This window comes from Bufo gargarizans, chromosome 7 (genome assembly GCF_014858855.1).
Source record: "Bufo gargarizans isolate SCDJY-AF-19 chromosome 7, ASM1485885v1, whole genome shotgun sequence".
In the NCBI taxonomy this organism is placed as follows: domain Eukaryota; kingdom Metazoa; phylum Chordata; class Amphibia; order Anura; family Bufonidae; genus Bufo; species Bufo gargarizans.
This window is the reverse complement of record NC_058086.1, coordinates 50,019,674-50,036,237: the sequence shown is the minus strand read 5'-3', so window position 1 is coordinate 50,036,237 and position 16,564 is coordinate 50,019,674. Positions and strand designations below refer to the sequence as shown.

The 16,564-nt window shown below is 45.2% G+C and overlaps 1 protein-coding gene across 6 annotated transcripts in view; it reads right to left on the bottom strand.

The window, feature by feature from the left end:
- Positions 1-16,564, bottom strand: part of SZT2 (SZT2 subunit of KICSTOR complex) — a 100,214-nt gene that overhangs the window by 72,773 nt on the left and 10,877 nt on the right. For all 6 annotated transcript variants that reach the window (XM_044301643.1, XM_044301645.1, XM_044301646.1 and 3 more), the window contains exons 2-16: positions 12,569-12,694; positions 11,919-12,092; positions 10,840-11,010; positions 10,628-10,759; positions 9,893-10,031; positions 9,707-9,813; positions 8,903-9,113; positions 8,660-8,830; positions 7,939-8,164; positions 7,201-7,330; positions 6,979-7,121; positions 4,113-4,265; positions 3,555-3,669; positions 2,416-2,621; positions 1,407-1,637 (exon numbers count right to left, since the gene is read on the bottom strand). In XM_044301643.1, coding sequence (XP_044157578.1) covers positions 1,407-1,637; positions 2,416-2,621; positions 3,555-3,669; positions 4,113-4,265; positions 6,979-7,121; positions 7,201-7,330; positions 7,939-8,164; positions 8,660-8,830; positions 8,903-9,113; positions 9,707-9,813; positions 9,893-10,031; positions 10,628-10,759; positions 10,840-11,010; positions 11,919-12,092; positions 12,569-12,694 — 2,435 coding nt within the window. The remainder of the gene's footprint in view (positions 1-1,406; positions 1,638-2,415; positions 2,622-3,554; positions 3,670-4,112; positions 4,266-6,978; positions 7,122-7,200; positions 7,331-7,938; positions 8,165-8,659; positions 8,831-8,902; positions 9,114-9,706; positions 9,814-9,892; positions 10,032-10,627; positions 10,760-10,839; positions 11,011-11,918; positions 12,093-12,568; positions 12,695-16,564) is intronic.

Below are 16,564 nucleotides of genomic sequence, written 5' to 3'. Positions count from 1 at the left end.
GCTATAAACGTGGCCCAGGGTGGCTATGAAAGTGTCCCAGCACAAAATCTTAAACTTACTTAGAGCATTTTTTATGATTACGTGTTCCCTCCCAGTGCGGCTCCTCCATGTGCCGGGTTCCTAGCCTAGCTCCAGTTTCTCCTCCTGCAGTGACGCCCGGCTCATCTACATTCCAGCAGCACAATGCTGCACACCATCACGTTGGTGACCCTGTGGCAGTCATCTCAGGTATGTTCTAATCTAGTATGCTTCCTTTCTACCCCCGTCTGTACTTTATTTCAGGTCCTCACCTTCGTCCTAACGCTCAGTCTTACTCTCCTTCCTCCTTCTATCCTGTTTTTTTGCCTCCATCCACGGACATCCACCTACTCCCCCCAGACCCTACTGGCTATGGTTATGGCTCCTTGCTCTAAGGGTACTTTCACACTGGCGTTTTTGTTTTTCCGGTATTGAGTTCAGTCACAGGATCTCAATACCGAAATAAAAAACTGATCAGTTTTATCCTAATGCATTCTGAATGGAGAGCGATCAGTTCAGTTCCTCTTACGTTTTTTGGATGCACAGACCTTTAAAAATGCAAAATAAATTAATACCGGATCTGTTTTTCCAGATGACACCGGAGAGACGGATCCGGTATTTCAATGCATTTGTCAGACGGATCCGCTTCCGGTTTCGTCTGACAAATGCCATCAGTTTGTGTCCGGATTGCCGGATCCGGAAGGCAGTTTCAGCGACGGAACTGCCTGCCGGAATCCTCTGCCTCAAGTGAGAAAGTCGCCTAAGGCATATTAACTGCTGCAGGGTTCTTCCGGACTTGGATATTAACCTCCCTCTGATCCCATTAGTCAGGCTTACTACTCTCTTTTTTGGCAGCACCTACATGTGTGAGCAACTATTTTCAAGAATGAAACACCTACATAAATAGGACGGAAATTAGGTGCAAAAGTTTGAGAACTTCTGAATTAGTCCTAAAACTGAAAATAGGTGCAACTGCCTCCAAAACAGGTGCAAATTCATTTGGTGGCGACACTTTAGTAAATGTGCCCCATTAGGAGTAAAAATTAGGACCAAACTCTGATGAGCACCTCGAGAACTCCCTGAGAACTGCACCTCCTTCCATCAAAGTTTGTCTAATTTGGCACTAGATTTATGTTGCCCTCTTTTTTTTTTTTTATAATAAAAAACTTTGGTTAGTGTTTGTGTATTTAATGTGTAGTGGCCCGAAACAAGTCTTCTTCTTCTAATGAGGCCCCGAGATGCCACTGGGTTGGACATCCTGACGGAGGAGAGACCAGGCAACTAGGAGAGAAACTACACCTTGAATGAACGGGTCTGGAGGAACAATGGGAACTGGATCTTAGTTTCTGACTGTAAGGTCAATATTAGGCTATGACCTGACAACGTACTCAGTGAGAGTGGACAGGATCTGTGCCAGGGCAGTGGTGGGTACAGCAGATGCCAGGCCTGACTGCACGGACCAGATCCACCTCTGATGATAGAAGTAGCGGGATAAGGAGGCCAAATTGGACGAGGCCGAGCGATTGGTAATAAGAGGCCCGGGAACAGACGTGTGCTGTGCCAGGCTCTCCAAGTTCAGGATAAATGGAGTCCGGTAATCCAGGGGAAGCTTGTCGTACCTGCAAGAAAAAATGGATGGCGATAAGGTCGGGGGAGCTAAAAACTGTAAAGATCTCTGCTTGCTGACAATGCATGCATTATTTATTTATTTTTTGCTTACAGACTTGTTTGGACTGAATAGTCCTCACAGCTGAGGATCTGCTACAATTAAACCCAGTCTAATAAATGCTTTAGGCAGCCTGGACCCCAGAAGGATACATTTTACCTGCACTGATACACTGTAACAAACTATCATCTATGCTGACATATTTAGCTCACCGAGGATTGACTGGATGCACCTGAAATAAACCCCCAGCTCTGAGAAGTAAAGATGTCAAATTTTTACTCTCTGAACCCAAACAAGAATGTTTCAGCTCACTAAAAGCAAGCAGAGATATTGAAAACGGTGAGGAATATAGCATAATGTTGTATAACTTATTATATTATTTCCACTTATGTGCATTTTTATGCAGAAAATAACTATGTTTAAAAATTAAGATATTCATTCATCGCCATTATTCAGATCTCTGCTTGAACATTCTTGTTTCTATCCAGAGGCTGAAAAGTTGTGCTGATCATATCCAGGGTGGGACAGGTAAGTATCCCTGACTGGACCATTTGGAATCCATATTGGATCAGACTTCCAGGTAAATGTGACATTTATAACACGAGAACATGTGTCTCTTCTACAGATTACTGGGAAATCTAGGAGAACCCAGACTTTATCTTCAGTGTGACAACACGTGGGAACCTAGGCTGCAGCGAGTACCTGTCTGCCCCACACATGACGGCACTCACTTGATGAGCAGCTTCTCCAGGGGTTTGTGCAGCAGGACCAGGCAGCAGCGGTCAGAGAAGGCAGGGGGCGCCACCTGGGGTGGAGGGGATTTGGAGGGGGAGCTGATCCCAAACATCTTCCTCTTGACCCGGGGTGTGGACTCTTTGCTCTGCACTCTGTGGGGGAAACGCAGCTGAAGGATCCGGTCTCTCAGCTCCTCCATGATCTGTGAGGATTTATTTCAGGTCACTTATTTGGAGGGATAGCTTTAATATTCTATAGTAACAGCAAAGCATGAAAACACGGGGCATTAAAGGGGTATTCCTATCATATAATCATCCCCTCCGACCTCCTCCAGTCTGGATGCAGCAGCCAGAGGTGGTCGGACGTACGGAAACAGCTGAGCGCTCTGTGCTGCACTGTTTCTATAACGTCCATTCACATGCATTCATTCCATTGTATACTCCAGAGCTGCAGGCACAATTCTGCTTGCAAGCTTGCGGACAGACATCCTCCATAACAGCTTAGCTTAGCATCAATATTACAGCGGGACAGTTAGTTTTTCTTAAATGACTATACGGAGCCCAGGGTCAAGATGACACTTCCCAGCAGATCACCCAAAACAATGTCTGTGCAGACACTGAACAAGCAGGGAATGCTGGGAGAATCAGGGTGTGTTCACACGTGGCAAATCTGCTGCAACTGCTCAGTACATGATTGAGACTTGCAGAAATCCAATTACTTGCAGCCAAAATCAGCTGAATGCAAGCGATTTTCAATCACAAAAAGGTATTGAACAAATCTGCCAGGTGTGAATAACTCTTAAAACTGTGTCACCATGGTAACAGAGATTGCATGCTTGGAGTCTCATAGTTTCTTCCCTTTCTTTGCTAAAATTATAGGACACATACAAAGGAATGCGACAGAAGGATCAGACTACACAGAGATTTCTTGCCGTCTGTTACCATGGAGATCTGCACCTAGTGGACTCTTCTGGCATAGCCTACTGATAATGGTCACAGATGGGACAACCCCTTTAAGTGCGGGGCTGGGGAGAAGAGTCCACTGGGCAGCCCCCCTCCAGCTCAGCTTCAGTTACAGATTCCTTGGTATTTGTGTATAGAGGGGAGCCGGCACCTCTAACACTTTCGGAAGTCACCTTGATTCTGCAATTTGCAGGCGTTCCCAGGGGAAATCCCAGCCGGAGGACCATGCAGGGGGCCTTCCATATAATCCGCACCACACAGAAAGTGGAGGGGGTCTGAGTCAGATCGCTGCGAAAAGTGAGAGGAGGAACAGATTAAAAGATTAGAGCGTAATCATTGTATCATATTTTAGGTTAAAATTTCTCATCATTTTCACTCTATCTGCTTCATGTCACCGTATAGAAACATGTACACGCCTCACACTTCTGGGGGTGACAGTTGTATCCAGCGGAAGCATCTTTATATGAGAGAAATGAACCAGAACAAATCCCTCTCCTCCTCCTCTTTGTTACAATGTGTCAGTTTAGCTCACAGAGAGTTGTTTACACTGGATAGAATTGTAACAAATGCTCAGCTGTGAGAAGTGTTATGTCCTTATGGGAATTCAGTCACAGGACATAACTATATGTCTCAGCAAGCAGAGGTCTTGAAAACGGTGAGCAACTGAAACACAAAGTCTAATAGAACGCTGTATGCCTTTTTATCATACGAGTCTCCAGGACTTGCGTTACCTGAGCATCAGCTTCACGTAGGAATAGCTCTCCACCAGCACAAAGCTGCTCCAGTCTCGGAGGAGGGAGGTGAGCGCGGTGTGAGAGATACGGCACAGCACCGTGCTATAGCGCCCATTGTTCCCAGGAGTGTGGAGATGCTTGGGGACCGGCCTGGAAAAGAAGAGACCTCGTTACAGTACCTACTGTATACACACCCTGTACATTACACATACATATACACTCACCTAAAGAATTATTAGGAACACCATACTAATACGGTGTTGGACCCCCTTTTGCCTTCAGAACTGCCTTAATTCTACGTGGCATTGATACAACAAGGTGCTGATTCATTCTTTAGAAATGTTGGCCCATATTGATAGGATAGCATCTTGCAGTTGATGGAGATTTGAGGGATGCACATCCAGGGCACGAAGCTCCCATTCCACCACATCCCAAAGATGCTCTATTGGGTTGAGATCTGGTGACTGTGGGGCCATTTAATCCAGTGAACTCATTGTCATGTTCAAGAAACCAATTTGAAATGATTGGAGCTTTGTGACATGGTGCATTATCCTGCTGGAAGTAGCCATCAGAGGATGGGTACATGGTGGTCATGAAGGGATGGACATGGTCAGAAACAATGCTCAGGTAGCCCGTGGCATTTAAACGATGGCCAATTTGCACTAAGGGGCCTAAAGTGTGCCCAGAAAACATCCCCCACACCATTACACCACCACCACCAGCCTGCACAGTGGTAACAAGGCATGATGGATACATGTTCTCATTCTGTTTACGCCAAATTCGGACTCTACTATTTGATTGTCTCAACAGAAATCGAGACTCATCAGACCAGGCAACATTTTTCCCGTCTTCAACAGTCCAATTTTGGTGAGCTCGTGCAAATTGTAGTCCTCTTTTTCCTATTTGTAGTGGAGATGAGTGGTACCCGGTGGGGTCTTCTGCTGTTGTAGCCCACCTTTCTTTCCCATTCTGACATTCAGTTTGGAGTTCAGGAGATTGTCTTGACCAGGACCACAACCCTACATGCATCGGAGCAACTGCCATGTGACTGGTTGACTAGATAATCGCATTAATGAGAAATAGGTAGGTGTTCCTAATAATTCTTTAGGTGAGTGTATATATATATATATATATATATATACACATACACACCCTGCACATTACACATACATACATATATAAATACACCGTGCACATTACACACGTATATATACAGTGCCTTGCAAAAGTATTCACCCCCTTGATTTTTCATGTTTTGGTGCCTCACAACCTGGAATTAACATGGATTGTTTGAGGATTTGTATCATGTACAGAACATGCCGACATGTGAAGCAAACAACAAATAGGACAAGATAACAGAAAAAGTCAATGTGCAGAACTATTCACCCCCCTAAAGTCAGTACTTTGTAGAGCCCCTTTTGCGGCAATCACAGCTCCAAGTCACTTTGGATAAGTCTCTATGAGCTTGCCACATCTTACCACTGGGATTGTTGCCCGTTCCTCCTTGAGAACTGCTCCGGCTCCTTCAGGTCGGATGTTTGCGCTTGTGAACAGCAATCTCTAAGTCTGACCACAGATTTTCTATTGGATTGAGAACTGGGATGTGACTCGGCCATTACATCACATTTACATGTTTCCCCTTAAACCAGTCAAGTGTTGCTGTAGCCGTGTGTTTGGGGTCATTGTCCTGCTGGAAGGTGAGCCTCCGTCCTAGACTCAGAACACGCACAGAGTGCGGCAGGTTTTGCTCAAGAATATCCCTGCATTTAGCACCATCCATCTTTCCCTCAGCTCTGACCAGTTTCCCAGTCCCCCCAGTATGATGCTGCCACCACCAGGTCTCAATGTGGGGATGGTGTTCTTTGGGTGATGTGATGTGTTAGGTTTGCGCCAGACATAGCGTTTTCTTTGATGGCCGAAAAGTTCAATTTTCGTCTCATCAGACCAGAGCACCTTCCTCCATACATTTTTGAAGTCTCCCACAGGCCTTTTTGTTTTTAGCTGACAGTAATGGCTTTCTTCTGGCCACTCTGCCATAAAGCTCAACTCTATGGAGCGTACGGCTTATTGCTCCAGTCTCTGCTGTGGAACTCTGCAGCTCCTCCTTGGTTACCTTAGGTCTCTGTGCTGCCTCTCTGATTAATGCCCTCCTTGCCCGGTCCGTGAGTTTTGGTGGGCGGCCATCTCTTGGCAGGTTTGCTGTTGTGCCATGTTCTTTCCATCTGGTTATGATAGATTTGATGGTGCTCCTGGGGATCATCAAAGATTTAAGTATTTTTTTATAACCTAACCCTGACTTGTCCTTCTCCACAACATTTTCCCTTACTTGTTTGGAGAGTTCCTCGGTCTTCATGGCAGTGTTTGGTTAGTAATGCCTCTTGCTTAGGTGTTGCAGCCTCTCATGGCAGTGTTTGGTTAGTAATGCCTCTTGCTTAGGTGTTGCAGCCTCTGGGGCCTTTCAAAAAATGTGTGCATATGTAATGACAGATCATGTGACACTTAGATTGCACACAGGTGACATCATGTCACTAATTATGTGACTTCAGAAGGTAACTGGTTGCACCAGAGCTTTTTATGGGCTTCCTAACAAAGGGGGTGAATACATACGCACAGGACAATTTTCTGTTTTCTATTTCTAAACAATAGTTTTATTTATATATTTTTCTCATTTCACTTCACAAACGTAGACTATTGTGTTCTGATCCATCACATAAAATTCAGATTAACAAAACATTGAACTTAAGGCTGTAATGTAACAAAATACGAAGAAAGTCAAGGGGGTGAATACTTTTGCAAGGCACTGTACCCCCTGCACATTACACACGTATGTATACACCCTGCACATTACACATGTCACACTTACATGTCATGCTCCAGCAGTAAGACGATGCGGTGCACATGTAGCCAGCGTTGCCAGACATTGGCGTCCATTGAGAGGACGGGTTTCCAGTAAGATACAAACTGTGAATGGCTGGAGTCGGGGTCGCTGTGCTGCAGGGACAACACCTGTACAGGAAACGTAAGAACAGAGTCTGCAGGTCGTCAGATCCAGTGCAAAATACCCTGCACCTTCACATAGACTTACTGGGGTCGTGGAGCCTGGCGGGATGTAGAAGAGGGGAACCCCATTTTTAGTGCTCTCTGGGATTTTGAAATGCTCCGGCACACTGTCAAATGACTTCAAGTGAACCAACATCTGATCAGTCTGACTGATGCTGCAAAAGAAGCCAGCAGAATAGTGAGTGCAGCTCTGGAGTATAATACAGGATATGACTGAGGATCAGTACAGGATAAGGGTACTTTCACACTAGCTTTTTCTTTTCCGGTATTGAGTTCCATCACAGGGGTTCAATACCGGAAAAAACGGATCAGTTTTATCCTAATGCATTCTGAATGGAGAGCAATCTGTTCAGGATGCATCAGTTCAGTCCCTCTTAAGTTTTTTGGCCGGAAAAAATACCGCAGCATGCTGCAGTTTTTTTCTCCAGCCAAAAATCCTTAACACTTGCTGGAATTGCAATGCATTTGTGAGACAGATCCGCATCCGGATCCGTCTCACAAATGCATCCGTTTGCATGCCGGAATCCTCTGCCGCAAGTGTGAAAGTACTCTAAGTAATGTATGTACACAGTGACTCCACCAGCAGAATCGTGAGTGCAGCTCTGGAGTAATTATAGGAGCTGATATGAAGGGTATACCTGGCACCTCAGTAATCCTATTGCAGAAAGAAGTTCAGGGGGTGCACCACTCCCCCCCCCCCCCCCCATCTCTATTAGTCAAATCAGTTTACGTCTTCCTGCCAGAGGTGACATCTTTACTTTACCTCTGCAGGGTGTTCCAGAAGCGACGTATTACGCTGGTCCTATACATGCTAGTGATGGGCTTTTTCAATGTGCAGCTGATGTCGTGCAGGATGTCATAGCTTCCTTCCATTACCACTTCCACCCTGGTGCTCCGCTTAGTGTGGTCCAGGGGCCAAGGGGCTGCTGCAAGGTACTCAACACGCATGTTATGTTTCCACAGCAGAACCAGCTTCACCTCCAGCAACCCTTAGAATGGGAAAACGCAATCAGAAAATATGTCTAATACACAGGATCTGTGGCAACACACAAAACCACGGTGAGCCGCACACTCAAGACGTCTCCTCCAAACACAAAGATTCACCCGTAACTAGAAGCCCCTCGTCAACTATAGGGGTATCCAATGGTGGGAAACAGTCAACATGGCCACCACTGAAGAGGATCTGTCCACTCTCCTGACATGTCGGATTTATCAATTATCTGAACTGCCTATAAAATTATTTTGTAACATATTTTTTTACAACATTTACGAAATGCTGTGCCTGTGGGGGGTGACTAAGGGAGGATGCATCCATGGTCATGTTCACAGAGACTAGACACCCCCTCCTTTAGATTTGGGGGGACCCAGCCACCAGAGCCCCACAGATCACACTTTTAGTCATATATAGGCGGCATATAATAGTAACACAGGTTTACATAAGACATACGCGTCCATGAGCTGACTGCGGTGGCTGCACAACTCACCTTTTGTAATGCGGATCTCCCTAATGCTGTAGCCTTCCCTGAGCCGCACGGACACCACGCTAATAATGTCGGCGTGCACCTCTTTTTCGGCATGTTTCCTCCTGCGCGTGGCGAGGGCAGGGTTACTGCTGGCGGACACCAGGTGCTCGTTGAAGAGCTTGTGCTGAGAGCCTGAGAACAAGAAATGTGCATCAGCACCAACTGCAGAATCCAAAAGACTAAAACAGGACGAGCGTCTCTCACCACAGTAATACTCCGGATTCAGCGCCTCCCCCGTGCGCAGGAAGGAATATAGCAAGAACGCCTTGTGATAAACGTTCATGTCCGTCTGTCCGGATTCTACTTCGGGACAAGAAGAGAGGTAGGACCCCAAGGTGGCCATGGCTATGAACTTCATCAGCTCCACGTTAGGGATGTAGCCGAAGCTGCAGTCGTAGGAGTATACACCGCCGACCTGTAATAAGGGAGCACCTGCGTTAATTAAAGGGGTTGTCAACCCTGGGGACCCCCCAGTGAGGCTGGATCACATTTAACGGATCCGTACAGCTGGGTTCCAGTTCCTTCACTTCTCTATTACAGCTGCAGATCTTGGGTCTCAACATTTAGTGCAACGTTGGGTTACGTGGCCGCTGCAGCCAATGAGAGGCCGCATTCGAGATGTGTACCCTACGGGTCACGTGACCCAATGACATGACACATGGGGTAAATGTCACAGCTGCAGCCAGTCATTGGATGCAGGAGCCACGGAGACCCACGATCTACAGAAGCGGCAGAGTAGCCAAAACCCAGTGGCGGGGATCAGGTAAGTAGGATTCCCTCTGGAGGTCAGGCAACTCTGGGGGGTACAACAGAGAAGGGTCCACCAATGATGACCCCTGTGTGAGCAAGAGCCAAAAACTGCTGCAAACAGGAGCTCTGGCTTCGGAGGGCGTCCTGCACTGGGGCATTACACAGTCAGCGGGCAGCACGCAATGCTTCTCCTGCAGGATCGGGACCAGTCAGTGGCCACTTACATTGGTGACTGGTAGGTCACTGTGCACCTTTTACCTGGACGAAGGAGCAGGCAATGGTCCCACTGCGCAGCTGATTCAGTAACGTCTCGCACACGGCGACATCTGGGACGCTGGTGACTCCGTCCGTGATCACGATTATTCCTACGGATGTAGTGGAGACTCATTTGCACCGGTCACATTGGTATCTATCAGTTCAGGGCGGTTTGAGAGGCGCACTTACCTGCACTGGAATTGGCTGGCAGCAGCTGTAAGGCGAGGATCCCCTGCCGTATCATACTGACCAATCCGATGTCAGCCGTGACCATGGACACGCCCATCTTTCTGCCCGGCTGCTGGTTTCCGTAAAGAGGTAGGCAATCCTAATGAAAGAACCGAAGCTCAGCTACGGTGACATGGCGCCATCTCCGCACGGGGCGGTCACGCGGTGGAATTTCCACCTGGATTACAATATCAGACAAATCTCATCCACGCAGAAACATGTGGAGCAGATTTCACTCCGCGGGATCCAAAAAAGCGTTAAAAAGCCGGAGAATCCCTTTAAGACCTAATACTTCAGTCAACGCTGAGGGTTTGGTACAATTGCACCCAGTGTAGACAATCTTCAAAGAGGTAAAACAAAGTCAACAGCACAAATCTTTCTACTGCCCTGATAGTTTGCTACAATGTATCAGCATCATAAAATGTATCAGGCTGGAGTCTAGATGGGAAACAATTGTAACAAAACCTCAGCTGTGGGGAAAATTGGCTTTGATCTACAATGTGTGGATAGGCCAAAGTCTCCTGGATTGGTATCGATTTCAGCTGGTGCAATCCTTTATTATTCCATGTACGGAGATAAGCAGCGCCCATACACACTGAATGCCACTTCTCTTCCCCCATGAAAAGAACATTAGGCTCAGCAGTAAAGGGGGTCCTGACCGTTGTCCGGCAGCTGGTCATCGTGTATATCGCCCACCTGAGTGAAGGGACGGTACTGCTGCTGCAGCATCTCTGCGATCTTATTCTCGAAGGCTCCTAGCTGCAGGTAGACGTGCTGGAGAAACGCCGGCAGCTTCTGCTCGTCCAGGCGGCAGCCCTGAACCAGCACCTGAGGTGGCGAGAGGGACAGAGCGTTACAGGAGGAGCAGAAGGCGGTGGTGCAGACACGCCGCGCCGGACGCCACTTACCTGGTGACTCTGCAGTCCGATGATGGAGGAATAGGCCTGAATGGTGACGAAGATCTCCGGCCGGAACACCAGGCCGGAGCCTGGGATACGGAACGGCTGGAGGAGCCCGAGGAGACAGCGGGACAGAGAGTGAAAGATCTCATCGAAAAGTATCTCCTCCGTGGAGTCGTCCTAGAGGCAGATAATCAAAGTCAACAGCGGCCTGATAATCCGGCACCCAATCCCATTAATGTCAAGAAGTCATCATATCTGATCACCCGCACCCATCAGGTCCCATTAATGTCAATAATCCAGTATCCATCATGCCCTATTATTATCAATAATTCATCATATCTGATAATCCGGCGCCCATCAGGCTCTATTATTAATAATTCATCATATCTGATCACCCGCACCCATCAGGTCCCATTAATGTCAATAATTTATATCTAATAATCCAGCACCCATCATGTCCTATTATTATCAATAATTCATCATATCTGATCACCCGCACCCATCAGGTCCCATTAATGTCAATAATCCAGTATCCATCATGCCCTATTATTATCAATAATTCATCATATCTGATAATCCGGCGCCCATCAGGCTCTATTATTAATAATTCATCATATCTGATCACCCGCACCCATCAGGTCCCATTAATGTCAATAATTTATATCTAATAATCCAGCACCCATCATGTCCTATTATTATCAATAATTCATCATATCTGATAATCCGGCACCCATCAGTTTCCATTAATATTAATAATTCATCATATCTGATAATCTGGCACCCATTAGGTGCTAATAACATCAATAATTCATCCTATCTGATCACCCGCACCCATCAGGTCCCATTAATGTCAATAATTCATATCTGATAATCCGGCGCCCATCATTTCCTATTATTATAAATAATTCATCATCTGATAATCCGGCGCCCATCAGTTTCCATTAATAGCAATAATTCATCATATCTGATAATCCAGCGCCTATTAGGTGCTAATAACATCAATAATTCATCATATTCAATAATCTGGCAACCATCAGTTTACATTAATATCAATAATTAATCAGATCTGATAATACGGCACCCACCACAATCACCGTAGAAGGACTGAGGTCGAGCTCTATCACGAAGCGGTACTGCCGCGCCAGGAAGGTGACCCAGGTGGATGGCACTAAGTGGAGCGGGCTGGGGAGGGCAGGATCGTCGGGCTGCCAGCCGTGAGGTAAGACGCTCACCACCTCTATTTCACTGCCATGTAAACCCTAAAATACAAAGACCAATGCACAAGATCTCTGCTTGCTGTCAGTGCAGTTAGAAATCATCAGTGGGGCCCAGCGCAGAAGAAACCCTCAGCTACCACAAATCTTTCTATTCACTAAAAGCAAGCAGAGATCTTCAAAATGGCGAGGAACAGAAAATGTATTAAAAACCTGCAGAACTTTTCATAAGGTATATTTGCATTTTCCAAGAAATAACAATGCTAGAGCAACTAGTATGTCAAATGAGTTGTTCCTCTGTTATTCCTCCTGAAAAGGAATAAACTGACCACGGACATTCCTCTGTCCATAGCACAAACTGTCAGCGGCAGTCAGACGCGGTCAGTGTGCAGAGGAATAACAGAGGTATTTAGTTCTCAAAACTCTAGGAATGCTGTGTGACAACAAGCCTCGCAACAAGCCATGCAGGTTGTCAGAGGAGGAAGACTACGACCTAAGGCGCACATTAACCCCGCACTTACCAACTCCGATTCAGGGACTGGAGAAATGGACTGGTGAAGGTTGCTGAGGAACCACGCCAGGCGGACGTTGCGAGAGATGCGGTAATCCTTCTTCATCAACAAAAAGACCTGTCCGGCCTCCTCCACCTGCAGGTCACATGACAACGTAAAGAGGCGGGGCTACACAAAACCGGGATCTCTGATTATAAAACCCCTTAATGTTAGAGGAGAACCCAAGAAAAACAGCTGACCACAGCGTCTATGGATGCTGGGACCCTCAGTGATCAGCAGTGACCCGCAGGACAACCTGGCCGCATATGCTCAGCAACCCTGCAGCACCTCCGCAGGTGAAAGGCGGCATTACACAAATGTGAAGTCCATGGACTGGTCCTCCGGGGTGAGAGAAGCTCTGACGGAACCTTCTACAGGTCTACTAAAGGAGGGACACACTTTATATACCTCACCCCAATATAAATCCCCCTCACGTACCGTAAGATATCTACAAATAGGATTTCCTTCCATAGGAGGCAGTATTATAGTAGTTATATTCCTGTACATAGGAGGCAGTATTATAGTAGTTATATTCTTGTACATAGGAGCAGTATTATAGTAGTTATATTCTTGTACATAGGAGGCAGTATTATAGTAGTTATATTCTTGTACATAGGAGCAGTATTATAGCAGTTATATTCTTGTACATAGGAGGCAGTATTATAGTAGTTATATTCTTGTACATAGGAGGCAGTATTATAGTAGTTATATTCTTGTACATAGGAGGCAGTATTATAGTAGTTATATTCTTGTACATAGGAGCAGTATTATAGTAGTTATAATCTTATACATAGGGCAGTATTATAGTGGTTATATTCTTGTACATAGGAGCAGTAGTATAGTAGTTATATTCTTGTACATAGGAGGCAGTATTATAGTAGTTATATTCTTGTACATAGGAGCAGTATTATAGTAGTTATATTCTTGTACATAGGGGCAGTATTATAGTAGTTATATTCTTGTACATAGGAGCAGTATTATAGTAGTTATATTCTTGTACATAGGAGGCAGTATTATAGCAGTTATATTCTTGTACATAGGAGGCAGTATTATAGCAGTTATATTCTTGTACATAGGAGCAGTATTATAGTAGTTATATTCTTGTACATAGGAGGCAGTATTATAGCAGTTATATTCTTGTACATAGGAGGCAGTATTATAGCAGTTATATTCTTGTACATAGGAGCAGTATTATAGTAGTTATATTCTTGTACATAGGAGCAGTATTATAGTAGTTATATTCTTGTACATAGGAGGCAGTATTATAGCAGTTATATTCTTGTACATAGGAGGCAGTATTATAGCAGTTATATTCTTGTACATAGGAGGCAGTATTATAGCAGTTATATTCTTGTACATAGGAGGCAGTATTATAGCAGTTATATTCTTGTACATAGGAGCAGTATTATAGTAGTTATATTCTTGTACATAGGAGCAGTATTATAGTAGTTATATTCTTGTACATAGGAGCAGTATTATAGTAGTTATATTCTTGTACATAGAAGCAGTATTATAGTAGTTATATTCTTATACATAGGGGACAGTATAATAGCAAAATCAAGCAGGACAATAGACTACAAATATGACATTCACAGTCTTTTCGTCCACTCTACTATACAGGCATTCATTTTAGTTCTATGCCACTTTGTGGCGTATTAAGGTCGCATATTTTGTAGCAGAGGTGTTTGATGACAGAATGTGTGCCTTTACCCTGCTCACACCACTTTTTCAAAGTGGAGGAAAAAGTGGACGTGGCGTGGGCGTGGAAGAGGGCAGGCCGGCCGGACCGTCTCATTCATCCTTTTCCACGCCAGTTTATGGGAGCTGGCGTAGTTTAAAGTAAGTTGCATGGCCGGCAGCAAGAGCCGAACTTATGTAGAGGCCTGCGTATAAATCACCGGTGTTAATAAATATCTATATGTATATTTCTGTTTAACTAAATCCTATATGCAAGAGCATTAAAAGTAAGGGGAAAAAACACTAAGGCTTCGTTCACATCACCGATCAGCCTTTCCGAGACGGGGGCAGGAAAACGGAAAGGACGGATTCGGCACATAACTGAGCCGAACGGAGCCCACGGGCCCCATAGACTATAATGGGATCCATTAGGTTTCTGCTCAGAAGAAGATTTTGGAGCGGAGACAAAAGTAGTGCGCGCAGGACTTTTGTCTCTGCTTCAAAAATCTTCTTCTGAGCGGAAACCTAACGGACCCCATTATAGTCTATGGGGCCCGTGGGCTCCGTTCGGCTCAGTTATGTGCCGAATCCGTCCTTTCCGTTTTCCTGCCCCGTTTAATGGAAGGGCTGAACGGTGATGTGAACGAAGCCTTATGTAGATGTAAAGCAGAAATAACAACAAACATCTAATGTATTTTTTTATTGAAAATGCACATTTTATGTGATACACAGAAAGCTCGTGAGCCTTCCTGGTGGAGAGGACGAGATGAATCGATGACCATTTCCCAGACAAAGTAACCTTCAATTACAAGATACTATTTTGAGTTGTACAAAATAAATGTCTGAAACAATGTTTCCATAATAGAAAACATTTATTAATTAATGAGAATGTTTCAAGTAAAAACTGACGTATATGAGCTTCTGAAGACATTGATCTCTTCACTTAATGGAAATGAAGTACTTAGGCTACTTTTACACTTGCGGCAGAGGATTCCGGCAGGCAGTTCCATCGCCGGATCTGCCTGCCGGATCCGTAAAAAACGTATGCAAACTGATGGCATTTGTCAGACGGATCAGGATCCTGATCCGTATGACAAATGCATTGAAATGCTGGATCCGTCTCTCCAGTGTCATCCGGAAAAACTGGAATTTTTTTTTTCAAATTTTTTGTGGTCTGAGCATGCGCAGACCACAATGCCGGATCCGTTTTGCCGGAACACTCGGGGCCGGATCTGGCATTAATGCATGCAAGTGTTCTGTTTTTTCGGGACAGAGGTAAAACTGTAGCATGCTGCGGTATTATCTCCGTCCTGAAAAGGCAAAAAAACTGAACCGAATATATCCTGATAAGTCCTGAACGGATTGCTCTCCATTCAGAATGCATGGGGATAAAACTGATCAGTTCTTTTTCGGTATTGAGCCCCTAGGATGGAACTCTATGCCGGAAAAGAATAACACTAGTGTGAAAGTACCCTTAAAGGTGAAGTCCAGCAGAAAACAGTCTTCTCATGTCATAGATAATTGTCTGAAGATCTGAAATCTGGAGGCCATGAGCACAATCTAGCACCTACATTATACTCCAGAGCTGCACTCACTATTCTGCTGGTGGGGTCACTATGTACATACATTACTTATTCTGTACTGATCCTGAGTTACATCCTGTATTATACTGCAGAGCTGCACTCACTATTCTGCTGGTGCAGTCACTGTGTACATACATTACTTATCCTGTACTGATCCTGAGTTACATCCTGTATTATACTCCAGAGCTGCACTCACTATTCTGCTGGTGCAGTCACTGTGTACATACATTACTTATCCTGTACTGATCCTGAGTTACATCCTGTATTATACTCCAGAGCTGCACTCACTATTCTGCTGGTGCAGTCACTGTGTACATACATTACTTATTCTGTACTGATCCTGAGTTACATCCTGTATTATACTCCAGAGCTGCACTCACTATTCTGCTGGTGCAGTCACTGTGTACATACATTACTTATTCTGTACTGATCCTGAGTTACATCCTGTATTATACTCCAGAGCTGCACTCACTATTCTGCTGGTGCAGTCACTGTGTACATACATTACTTATCCTGTACTGATCCTGAGTTTTACATCAAGACACGGAGGCGAGTATTGCTTTCTCCTTCTTTACTGAACCACCAATAGCAGCAAAGAGAAAAAATTAACATACAGGGAACCATAGCAACCAATGTCCCTCCCCTATGGCCCCTATAATAGGCCGCTCCTCCTATGGCTCTCCCTCTTTCTTTGCTGCTGCCAAGC